The sequence below is a fragment of the Alexandromys fortis genome, unplaced genomic scaffold (genome assembly GCF_014885135.2).
Source record: "Alexandromys fortis isolate MF-2015 unplaced genomic scaffold, M_Fortis_MF-2015_v1.1 scaffold_50, whole genome shotgun sequence".
Classification (NCBI taxonomy): Eukaryota; Metazoa; Chordata; class Mammalia; order Rodentia; family Cricetidae; genus Alexandromys; species Alexandromys fortis.
In genome coordinates this window covers 3356273-3369362 of record NW_026067932.1, presented here as the reverse complement: position 1 = coordinate 3369362, position 13090 = coordinate 3356273, and the positions used below count along the sequence as shown (strand labels likewise).

The 13090-nt window shown below is 42.1% G+C and overlaps 1 protein-coding gene across 1 annotated transcript in view; it reads right to left on the bottom strand.

Annotated features, from left to right (window-relative positions):
• Metap2 (methionyl aminopeptidase 2) overlaps window positions 1–12871 on the bottom strand; it is a 30154-nt gene extending 17283 nt beyond the window's left edge. The window contains exons 1-4 of the mRNA XM_050145639.1: window positions 12623–12871; window positions 10721–10825; window positions 2981–3046; window positions 2377–2479 (exon numbers count right to left, since the gene is read on the bottom strand). Coding sequence (XP_050001596.1) covers window positions 2377–2479; window positions 2981–3046; window positions 10721–10825; window positions 12623–12773 — 425 coding nt within the window. The 5' untranslated portion in view covers window positions 12774–12871. The remainder of the gene's footprint in view (window positions 1–2376; window positions 2480–2980; window positions 3047–10720; window positions 10826–12622) is intronic.
• Window positions 12872–13090: the final 219 nt, after the last annotated feature.

The window sequence follows — 13090 nt, the reverse complement described above, 5'->3', positions numbered from 1 at the left end:
CCTCTCCCCTCTTTACCAATGCAAAACAAAAACAAAAAGTCAACAAGTAAAAGATGTTCAAAAGCACTAGCAGCATAATTATTATTAACTAAAATATTGCTTAATTCTATAACCCACTCTTGGGAAATTATTTCATAATAACAAAATTATCCACACATAAGATACACTACCTATTTACCCAAAACATTTATTATAAAAAAAATAACAGAGGCAAAAAAAAAAAACCATAGGAGACAAAGTAAAGCTCATCAATTAGAAAAACAAGAGAAAAAATATGATACACTTAAGCCACAGAATACTAAAGCCATTCAAAAGAATAACAGAGTTATTATTCTAACTTGGAGGGACTTCCAAGAGATAGTACTCATTGAAAAAGGTAAAAAAAAAAAAAGGTAAAAAAAATGCTTATGATTCCATTTTATTCCATATAAAATACCCGAAAACTCCCCTCCTATAAACACACACAACAGCACACATATATGAGCATAGAAAAATATGGAAGGCTACCTGCTAGGTGGTTAACATGGGTCTGGAAGGAAGGGAAAGAAGAGGGAACAAGCAAAATAAAAAAAATAATTAAAAGATTATTTTTGAAAATAAATGTGATCACATCATATGTACTATGAGTTTATGTAATTAATGTAAATTCCATGTATTTATGACATTTTAAGGTAGGGATAGTAGTAGACGAATTCAAAGAAAAGATATCTATGTTATAAAACTTCAGAATGTTCCAGATTACCTAATAATACTCATATCTGGGAATGAGGGAGATGAAATTTTAATAATATTGTTCATTTCTATGTTTACAGGTCAATGAAGCAAGGCTACAGTAGAAGCTTTCTTAACCAATTATTGCAGGAACTGCACTCAGCAATGCTCTTGGTTCCTTCTTTAAGGCACACACAGCCAGCAGGCTCCTGTCCTGGCAGCTGCACTAACTTATACAGGGCTGACAATGCATCTGTGGTTTTTCTGGGGCTCTGCATCTACCAATGACTGCAGAGCAGTCCTATGCGGGGTTCACTTTATGGAAGAGGTAATAAAAAGATAGGCATGAGTTACCTGCCTGGATGATAAAGCCAATTAAAGCGTTAGAAGAGAGATTCAAATGTCCTGTTATGGTCTCAGTTTCCATCTTCAGTCAACCCATGGAAAGAATTCTATGAGTTTCTGTGGATTGCCTGAAACACCCTACAGAACACTTCTACATTTCAGGTGAATTTGTTCTCAAGCCTGCTGAGTTATCTATGTCATTGTAATCTTACTATGCTACATAAAATGAATTAAAGACAAATCATTAAAAATTTTTCTGTCTGGGGATAGAGAGAAGATTCAGCAGATAAGAGCACTTGCTGCTGTTTGCAGAGGGCTTAGGTTCTGCTCCTAGCACCCACATGGAGGCTCACAACCATCTGTAATTCAGGGGACCCAAAGCCCCTCTTCTGACTTCCACAAGCACCAGCATGCATGTGATATGTATACATATATGCAGGCAAAACACTCACACACAATAAAGAAAATAAATACATCTCTGAAAGGTTTTCTTTTTTGTCAAATTAAGTATAGTTACTGTTAAGAAAAAGCAGGATGGCAAAGCAGGAAAAGTACTTGCCATGGGACCCTAACATCTCAAGCTCCATCTCTGGAACCCACATTAATACGAAAGGAGACAGCTGGCTCCACAGCTGTCCAAAAACAGTTTTCTTCATTTAGAAAAGGAAGAAGTGTGGGAACTAGAAGACAGTTCAGTGGGTAAAATACTAAGTCTGAGGACCTGAATTCAGATCCCCAACACCCTAGGAAAAAAGTCCCATGCAACGAGGTGAGTGCCTCTAAACCCCAGTGTTGCAGGCGGCACACAGGCAGACCCTAGAGGATCACTGGGCACCCACCGTAGCCAAAACATCAACTTCTAGGTTCAGTGAGAGACAGATACACACACAGCCCACACACTCCGACATGAACTGTAAATGTTTTCAGGGGAAAATGTCACACACAGCACACATCAGCTCTCAGGTCTCTTCATTTTGCTCATCTTCCCAGAAACCCAAAATGAAATTAATAGATAAAGCATTATGAACATTTTATAGAGAAGAAACTGCAATCTAATGCAAATCCATCCTGAAAGACTAAGGGGAAAACAAACGACTTACCCTTACCTAGAAAGACACCTATCCTAAAATGCTTTTCTGATTAACCAACCCGTTACTGGTCCCAATAACTTTGGATAAAAAGGCTTCTACTGTATTTTCTTTGCCACAAGTCACAGACTTTTAATAAAATGGTGGAGTAAATTTCTGAGCAAAGCTAAATTGACTTTACTGCTAAGCTAGAGTAGCCAGAGGCAAATGGAAAGCTAGTTAGTATTCTTACCCATCTTGGGTGGGCGGGTATTCACACTCTTGTCCTTTGGGAAACACACCATTGGGATACAGGTCACATATTGGAACTGAGGGAGGATCTGTTTGAACTTTTGCTGTGAGATACAAATATTCAGTTATACTATCTACAAAAACAGTGTAGCAGAACCTTATCTGAAACAGCACAATATGCAAGCTATTAATAAAACTCCACCATATATACACTTTAAATTATGGAACTTCTCATTAACCATTTATTCAAAATCTAGTCATTTCAAAGCTAGCAGATAGCCAAAAGCTGTGTTCTTCCTATTGCTCCATAGTGGCATTGCTTCTACCACTCTTTGCAGAATTACTTAATTCCACAAAGTATGTACACTTAAAATTACATAGATTTTAAGAACTCATCCCTAACTTGTAATTAAAGGCAAATAGCATACTAACATTACTGATAACAACTTTAAAAATGTCAATAAGACTGTTAAATCAAAATTACTATTTTCACTAAACCCAAACTCTTGTCTATTTCGCTGACATGCACTATGATCCAGCAAGTTCTCGCTCTGCCCCCCAACTCCCAATGTTAACAGCCCCCACTGATCTAACAAGACACTAACGTCCTTTCTTCTTCTTCTTCTTTTTCTTCTTCTTCCCAGTTGCACCATCACCATCTCCATCTCCATCTGAGAAAAAATTCAAACATTCATTTAAACTGCAGGGAAATAAAGCAAGCCAGCACAAGAACAACGTGCATACCCACAAACGCACACAATGCCTCTTAGCAACACTGATGTCATTCAATACTCTTACAAGTTTCTTCCCAAGCTTCTAGAACTAGGAATTGGATGTTACATTAAACATTAGCACCTCTTAATTTGAATTACTCTAATAACTGTTGAATAAAATACTTATTTTCAGAATTAACTTTATTATGTGCATGTGTGAACACTCACATGTATGTATATATGCCATATCCATGCTCAGTACTCATGTAGGGCAGAGCCCTGGGTCTAAGATATAAGCAGTTGTGAGCCACCCAATGTGTATCCTAAGGAACAAATTCTGATGCTCTACAAAAGCCACCTCTCCAGCCAGAATGAAAATATTTTTAAGACTAAATACTGCATCTTGTTTGCATTACATACGTGTACTTCACCAGAAACACCTTTAATCCCAGCACTCAGGAGACAGGTGTAACTCTGTGCATGCCAGGCTTGAGTTCTATTTTAATTCTTTTATTTCAAATCCCCAAACCTGTCCTATCAGGTAAAAAACAATGCTGAACACACTTGCTTGAACAGTCTTCAATGGTCAATGATGGAAGCAGACCAGAATAAAGGTAAGCTGATTCTTATCTACTGGGGAATATTGGGATACAATATTTTATAATGTCTGGTTTTCAATAGTTATCGGAGAAAAAGAGTTCTGGGTCAAGTTGTATGCATAAATTAATATGCATATACATATCCTGTAGGTTCACAGATTTCAGAGTCTCAAAAAGGCTAGATGCGTTCACGCCAGTAATCGCAGCACATGGAAGGCTGAGGTAAAATGTTTGTGAATTTATGGCCAACTGGGTTACAATCTCAAAATGGGAAAAAAAAAAAAAAAAAACCAACAATACTCAAAATGAGACTTAAGAACTATGTTACCAGGCTGGAGAGATGGCTCAGAGGTCAAGACACTGGCTACTCTTCTAGAAGGCCTGGGTTCAATTCCCAGCACCCATGTGGCAGCTCACACTGTCTGTAACTCCAGTTCCAGGGCTTCTGACTCCTTCACATGGACAGACATGCAGACAAAACACCAGTGAACATGAAATAAAAATAAATTATACATCAAAAAAACAAAAACAACAGCAACTATGTTACAAAATACCCAATTCTACCCACACATCACAGTACTATAAAACAGGATATAAACAAGATGCCCCCAGACAACTGTAAGCAGACGATCCAGTCATATGCTCACCATGTGATATAGAAAATGTTCCATCTAATGCTATGACTTGATCAGTGATTTCAGATATCTATACCTACAAAACAGTGTCAAGGGGCTAGAGCTTAGAAGGCTCAGCGATTAAGAGCACTGGCTTCTCTTCCAGAGGAACGGAGTTCAGTTAAGTTCCCAGTTCCAGGGGATCTGTTGTCTGATGCCCTCTTTTGGACTCCACAGGCACTAGGCACACAAATGGTACACAGACATACATGCAGGCAAAGCACCCTCACACACAAAATAATTGTTTTTTAAGTTAATTGACCCATTTTCTTTTTGAAGCATACCCCTTTATGCTGGATTCATAACAGAATCATTAACATTTTCTTTATTACTACTCTATAATCTTCTAATTAATCACACAAAAAAATCACGATCAATGGCTTATAATGATTCCTTCTCTGTGGGCTTTATAAAAGATCATCAGACATGTGTTGTCAAACTGGCACAGTAACAATAAAGTGGTAATTACAGTCTACTAAAAATGCTTTTAGTTTATCTTTTTCTTTCACTTAAAAGGAAGAAGCAATTTAAGAGGGAGGTTTTAATTTCTTATTTCAATTACATAGCATTAGGCAGCCCATTACAGAGAGTATGGTAAACACATTAATATTGGTTGAAATGCCCAATATGAAAATATTGTCGAATATACAACTTTTGAAGTCCTTTAATTCATCATATGTAACATGTATCATTCCATTAACTATCTGTTAGGTATCAAGCAACAGAAGGCACAGGAGGAGTAAGCAAGATAGCTTTTGTTTTTCATATACAATGGTGGTTTTGCCTTCATGTATGTCTGTGATATTGTGGAATCACTTGGAACTGGAGTCACTGTTGTGAGCTGCCACATGGGTACTGGGAATCGAACCTGGGTCCTCTGGAAGAGCAGTCAGTGTTTTAAACCACTGAGCCACCTCTCCAGCCTTGCAAGATAAGTTTTTGCTCTAGTATCCGGCTTCAAACATTAACCTAAAGCAAAGACTTTAAGATGCATAAGCAATTTTAAAGATAGCTAAAAATCTTTCCAGCTGTGTGAACTTGGATGTTATTTAACTTCTTTCTACAGGGATTTCTAAAACTTTAAATGGGATAATAAAACTGTCCTCCTTTGAATAAGGAAGTCTTCCTTTGATCTTCTAGCATCCCTGGGAAGCTAAGAGCCTTAACTCAATGTTCCACATGTGACCAGTACAAAATAATACTCAAACTTAGCTGGTAACAGGAGGCTATGGCCAGATCTGAATATTGATACATGCTGATGGTTCTAACCATTTTAACAGACTGAAATTTACATTTTAAAAAGTTGTTTTTCCTCACTACCATCCGGAGATATTCCTAATAGGCAAAGACTGTTTCATCATAAAATACCATACCCAATTCAGGGTAATTTGCTGAATTGACAACTGATGCCCATATGTAAAAACAGAACATCAGGGGCTAGCTAAGAGGTGTACCTAACTCAGGTTAGCAGAGTACACTTTTTCAGCATGAACTTAAATCAAGCTAAGCACAGAGAAGGTTCAGACAGGAGGATGAGAATTCTAGGTCATCCATAGCTACATAGCACGCTTGAGGCCAGCCTGGGCTACAAGAGAACACGGCTCAGAAAAATTAATTCAATCTTCACATTACTGAGGAACTACAAAAGAAGACACTTAGCTGTAGCATTAAAATTCTTAAAAAGAAACTCTTCATGGCCTCAAAGACAGTGGTTTCATTTATGGAGAGAACACAAAAAGCACCAGCTATACAAGGACATAAATTGAATGTCGTCAAAATTAAACTGTTTGTACTGCAAACGATACCATCAGCAAAGTGGAGCAGTCACCACAAAGGAGAAAGAAAATACCCGTAAAGACACATCCAGGCATCCAGGACATCCAGAGCACACTTACAGCTCAGTGACAAATAAAATAGGAATCAAAGTATGCATGCAGAGCAGAAAGACCATGACAACATGCTCACATCACTGTGGACCTGCCACCTACAATGACTAAACCACACACTTATTACAGAGGCTGTAATTTAAAAGCTGACAGTTACCAATTTCTTACACGAATACTAACAATGGAGTACTCACTGCTGACATAAATGACACACTTAGGAAAACAGTTTGTCTCTTTCTTTGTTTTAAGACAGACTATGTGGCTCTGACTGTCCTGAAACTTACTTTGTAGGCCAGACTGGCCTTGAACTCCCAGAGATCTGACTACATACAGGCATGTCACAACACCTGGTTTGACAGTTTCTCATGAAGCATAGCATTATGTGGTATGTGCAAATGAGGTAGCTTCCAAAGGCAAACAGCACCAAATGGCCTTTCTAGTATCTCATATGATATATACAAGTGCATGTGACCAGGATCCTACTCTTAGGTATTTGCCCAGAAAAATGAAACCACATCTACACAAAGACATGTCTACACATGACTGGATGAACATTCACAATAGACAAAAAGCAACAGTCTTCAGTGAATAAACGGACAAGCAAAATCTGGAATATTACTTAGCAATAAAAATGCATTAATACTTCCTAAAAAGGAACATAACAACTAATGACTGTCAAAACTATTAAGTAGGGGCTAGGAATATGTCCCATTAGGTAAGAAAGTTTGTTGCACAAGGGTAAGGACCTGAGTTCAAATTCCCAGCACCCATTTAAAAGTTGGGCATAGCTATAAGTGCTCATAACCCCAGCACTGTGGGATGACAGGCAGATCAAGGGTACCCAGCAAACCTAGCTAAGGAAGTGGGCTTCAGGTTCAGTGAGAGACCCCAACTCAAGGCAATGAGGCAGAGTGAGAGAGAAAGACACCCACTGTCCTCCTCTGGCCTCCACATCCACACCATACACAGACATACACATGATAGCAAGTAAAGTAAGACAACAACAAAAAAAAGTTGAATATGAGTAACTGCATTCATGATATTTCAGGAAAGACAACACTGTATGGGGAACAGATTAGAGACACCAAGGGTAAAGGTCTGAACCAAAAGCAGCAGACACTAACGGATGCCGGGCAATGTTCTGTGCAGGTGAGAACAGTAATGAAATCAGGCAACAGGCTAGTGTGATGACTATGTGGGTAGAGGTGCCAGCCACCAACCACATGTTTTCAGTTCAATCCCCCAAACCCACAGGGTAGAAGGAGAATCTAGCCTGCAAATTGTCTCTGACCTACACACACACACACACAGTATTTTAAATATAAATAGCCTATATATTTTTGATGTGACCATGGTTACACAACTGCACATTTTTTCTACACCCATTAATCTAAATACTTAAAAAGAATAAACATTATTCTGGACAACTTGCTGGTCTCTAAACCAGTGATGACCTTCTATGAGCATGCCTCTCAGAAAGGATCTCCTCTCCAGACGGAGAAGGACACACAAGAAAAAGCACTGGTGCAAAGGACCAGTTCCCACTTCAAGGACGTGAAGTACAGAGGCTGCTGCTACAGTTTCCAGGGTCTTTAGCCAAGCACATTGTGCCAGAGTCTTGTGTGTCAACTGCCTGCGGCCCTGTCAGCCTATAGAAGGAAAAGCAAAGCTTACAGAATGCTCCTACTGGAGGATGCAGAACTGAGAGGACCTGGCTCCCGAGTAGGAACCCTCCCAGTAAACATGCTCTGGATGAAAAGCCAGGAATGACGATGGACTCCTGCTACACCAGCACTTCAGAGGCTGAGGCAGGAAGATTTTGAGGTCAAAGTCAACCTGGCCCACACAAGATCTGTCTCAAATAGAAGAGAAAAAATGACTGCATAATTACCTCTGGCACAATGCCAGATGGTCACAGGATCAACTTCTTCTACTGGTACTCAACAATTTCAAGTTCACCACACCTAAAACCAAATTATTTTCTTTCTTGTCTGCAACCACCTTTCCTCTAAGAGTCTAAGAAACTCTACCCCTGACTTCAGCATTTTGATCAGCAGTACAATATCCTGCCATCCAACTCCAAGCCCTGGAATGTACCAACGCCTATCCCCCTGCTCCATTAAACTCTTCCTTCCATCCCTTCTACAACAGCCAGTTTAAATATCCACTATTACATGCATGGCCAATTGCTGAGTGGCCTCAAAAATGATCTCCCCTGCTCTGTGACTCCCCGGGCTCTCTCAAAGAATCCTCTCATTTGCACTGTTCACCATGCTTCAAAACTATCTCAAAGTAATCCCCACTCAAATAAATGGTCTTTTCCATTTGGACTGTTTGGTTTTTCTCTCCTCTTCCTCTAGAGACAGGGGGCCTTACTATGTAGCCCTGGCCTCGAACTTGCTATGGTAGTCCAGGCATTGTGCCAGAGGTAATTTATGCAGTCCTCTAAAGAGATCTGCCTGGTTCTGCCTTCCAAGACCCATCAACGCCATGCTCCACTTGGATGAATCAAGTCCCCAATGCTTCCAGCAAGAGCTCCTTAATTCAGCTACTCCAAAATTCCACCTCCACATTCCAAACCTAATTTGCACTAAACTGTAACATGCACACCAGTGCCTTTTCACCTCTAGGTTTTGTCTCTCAACCACACCAACCAGTTCTTTTTTTAACTTTATTTATTTTTATCTTATGTGCACTGGTATTTTGCTTGCATGCATATGTGAGGATGCCAGCCAGATCCCTAGGAACTGGAATCACTGACAGGTGTGAGCTGCCATTTGGGTGCTGGGCATTGAACCCAGGTCCTCTGGAAAAACAGTCAGTGTTCTTAATCACTGAGCCATCTCACCGGCCCCACCAGTTTTTCTTTAAAAGGTTATTTCTGAAATCTCTGTTTTTCCCACCCCTTTCAAAGCTTATTCTTAACAACAGAGAGACCAGCCATGGTGTCTGTACCTATATTACCAAATCTTGGGAAACAGAGGCAGGTAAAAGGAGTCTGCCTTACTCTTAGTGGACAAAGGCATTTGCAGCCAAGCCAAATGACCCGAGCTGGAACCCAGGGACTCACATGGTAGAAAAGAAGAAAGGATTGACTCAGGCTGTACTTGGACCTCTCTCTATACGCGCCTCATGGGCATGCGTGCACATACAAAATAATTAACGGTAATAAAAAAACACAAGTAATGTTGATTCTGGCAGTCAATTAGAAAAGAAATTAACTCAAATTGAGAGAAAACTACCAATCTAATAATGTACAGAAGTCTCCTTTCAATGTCAAGAGTCAGGCAACTTGACATGTGAAAGGGAACAAGGCACACTTCAAGAACGCTGTGCTCCCCACAGCAGCCCACTGTGCTACCTGCGATCTGCAATCCTTTTCTTGTTCAAAGCTCAAAACACAGCTATAAACTGAAGCAAGATAGAACAGAGATCCACTTAAGGAAGAAGAAAAGATAACGGCTTCTTGACGGCAGTGAACCCATCTTTCTAAAGGCAAAACTACCTTATCCAGCTAGTAGTTGAAGCACAGCTGTAGGTTACAGTCCTTAAGGGTGAGAGCCGATGCTGGCAGTAGACAACCAAAAATCCAAAGAGTGGGAAAGCCCCATCTACTCCAGTGCCAAAACAGGATGGAAAATAGTAACGGCTTTCCTAATCGCCTCTCCTCCACTGTTTTACCAACAGCATCAACTACTAGAATTCTGGCAACTTCTGTCTTGAAAGAAATCTTATAGTAGCCAAATTCCCTTGAGTTTAGAAACACGCCAGTTTGTGCATCTGAGAATGATAAAAGCCAGCTTTGGTGTGGACAGGGGAAGGCGCAGACTTTGGACAAGAGGCTGGACTTCAAATGTTGGTACTATTTTACATAGTAGCTGCGCCATGTAACCACCACACCCACACACGTGAGTAACAACACGTACTTCAGCTGCTTCTGTGAGATTAAGAAGAGAAGGCACATGAACGTATCCTAGATAGCACACAGTAGCCGTTCAGTAAACATTACAATAAACAGCCTCTAATTTTATCACGCTTACCCAGGACTTGGCCTTCTGCCAAGTACACATCTAAAAGTTGAAATCTTGCTATCTGAGCAGGTATTCAACACAGCCAAGGAACCCCTAATAAACACCCTTTCCTTTTTATTTGTGATACTAATTAAATTTTAACAAGTCCAATGCTAGACAATTACTAGATGTCCAGATAAGCATATTGTTCTAAATTAATGTCCTATTTTTCAGGGTTGGAGAGATGGCTCAGCAACTGAGAGACTTGATGCTCTTACAGAGGACCCGGGTTTGGTTCCTAGCACACACACCAGGCAGCTCAGAACTACCTGTAACTCCAGCTCCCCGTATCCAACACACCATTGTGGCTTTTTAAGGTACTAGCATGAATGTGGTGACAGGCACACAACAGACACATAGAATGAAAATAACCTCTGAAACCAAAGAGCAAAGGGACTGTTACCTTCATCATCATCATCTCTCTCTTTCTCATCCAATGCTTGTCTTTCCAACTGTCCTGCTACTTCGTCCACAGAGGTGGCTTCTTTATCAGGTACTTGTTGCACGGCTGTTCAAACAAAACAGGACAAATCAAATGTAATAAAGGACTTTTCCACACCTGAATATATTCTCATGATCCTACATAGCTCACAAATCCTTCCACAATAAGTGGCACAGGAAACAAAACAAAAACATTATTATTAATATAATTTATTAAACCGTGGGGAAAAAACTTCCAGACCTAAAGTAGTACTGTCTACTCAATCCATTCTAGAAAAGTCTCTTATCACACATCCTAGCACCCTACAGGATAAAGGTGCTAGCATGTTAAGTTGGTCCCTATTCTTATGCAGTTTAACCTTAAAGGATGCTTAAGAATTAGATGACAATAGATATTTTATTTACTAAACAGATATTCAGAATAGGCAATGCATGCTGAAGGTCTTAGGAGGAGGATTTATTACACACCAGCTGGGGGAAAAAAAATCAAAATAAATAAGTTTGTAAACATCTGAGCACAGCTGAAGTAATTACAATTCAGTTGTAGTAGCAATATGTGTACATAGATAAACACACTCTAGCACGTTCTGGTTACTGAAGGAGGGTTCCCATTGAGAAAGACAAGTGTCAAATATTAGGAGGTGGCAGCCAGATCTCTGTGAACTGGTGACAGCTTCTGACTACTGGTGGAGGGGCGGAGTTCCAGAACAGCTGGGGCTGCACAGTGAAACCCTGTCTCAAAAAAATAAAGACAGCTAGGCAGTGGTGCCTAAGTCTTTAATCCCAGCACTTGGGAGGAAAAGGCAGGCAGATGGTTATGAGTTCGAGATCAGCCTGGAATACAGAGCGAGTTCCAAGGCTACACAAACACACACACACAAGAAAGAGATATTGTCTCAAAAAACAAACCCAAAAAACCAAGAGTAAACTCTTCCGCTCCCATCCAACCAACAAATTTCAGAAATGTGGTTAAGTCCTCTCCAACTTCTTTTAATTCAAACCCCATTTTTCTCTCATTCCCTATCTGATGAAATCTGAAATACGAACAGGTGAAAACAGTTTTGTACTGAAACAAAGGCATTTGTGGAGACATAAACTTCTCAAAAACACGGTCCAAACGTATGCAGGCAGCTGTTGTCCTCGCCTTACGGGGTGGGGGGGTGGGGGAGAAGGGAGTAGGTTATTACCAGTCGAGAAAATCCATTCATAGGCACAGAATACCCTCCCTGCACTGCATGCAAGTTGCATCAAAATGCCTGCAAAGCCCTAAAGCTTGAACACGCTGCGAGAGCAAGCCCGTGAAAATCAGCACCAGCACCCACTGTCAGTGACATGTCCGTGAGGACACACGCTCCTAGACACACACCCCAAATCTGCAGTCCACAGCCAAAGCCCCTAGTGGAAAGGCGGATGAGGTGTGAGGAGGACGCACAGTCCCGGCAACACGCTCGACTACCCCCACCCCTACCCGCGACGAAAATAGGTAGGTCCAGCCACCAGGCCGCAACCGGGGACAGCAGGGATTTCGGAGGCGGCGCCCAAACCGCGTGGAAGATGGTGGAGCCGAAACCTGTGCACGTTTCACCTCGGCGGCACCGGCTACGTGGGAGCCGAGTGCGCGCTCCGTGACCCAGGCGCTGCCACTCTCATCCCCGCCACACGCACACACGCGCGCACACCCCATCCCCGAGAAGCCGCGGCACAGGAAGCCGGCCATGCCTCTCCTCCGAGGCCTGGGGATTAACGAAGGCCACGGTTCCGGGTTCCCGGCGCTCGGCCACCCGTGCCGGGCCCGAGCCAAGTCGTTCGGCCATTCCTGGCAGGGACCGCGAAAAAAAAAAAGAAAAAATATGACTCCTTTTACCTGACACGGCTCCTTTACCCTTCTTCTTCTTCCGCCTCTTCTTCTTGGCAGCTTCCTCGGCCGTGCTGGAGGCTCCCTCCTCCCGGTCGTCTGGCTCGAGGTCACCATTCAGGTGGCTCCCGAAGGACGCGGCCTCCTCCGCGCCCGCCATGTTGCCCGAGAGAGAGAGCGACGGAGTGAGAGCGAGAGGCGAGGACCCGCTCCGTCTTCACCCACCGCCGCCAGCGACGCCGGAAGTCGCTCTCGATGGTCGGGACGCGGGGGATGCTGGGACGACGGAGGACTCCCGCCGCCGCACGCGGCCGCAGCGCCCGCCCCCTCGTCTGGTCCTCAGCCCAGGGCATCCTCGGTGCGCATCTTCCGGACTTGGGAAACCGTCTTCGCTGCACAGTGCAACACTGCTACGGATACGAGAAATTTAACGTTCCCGGTTTAAAAAAAACTCCTACAGGAAGCGACGAGATGGGG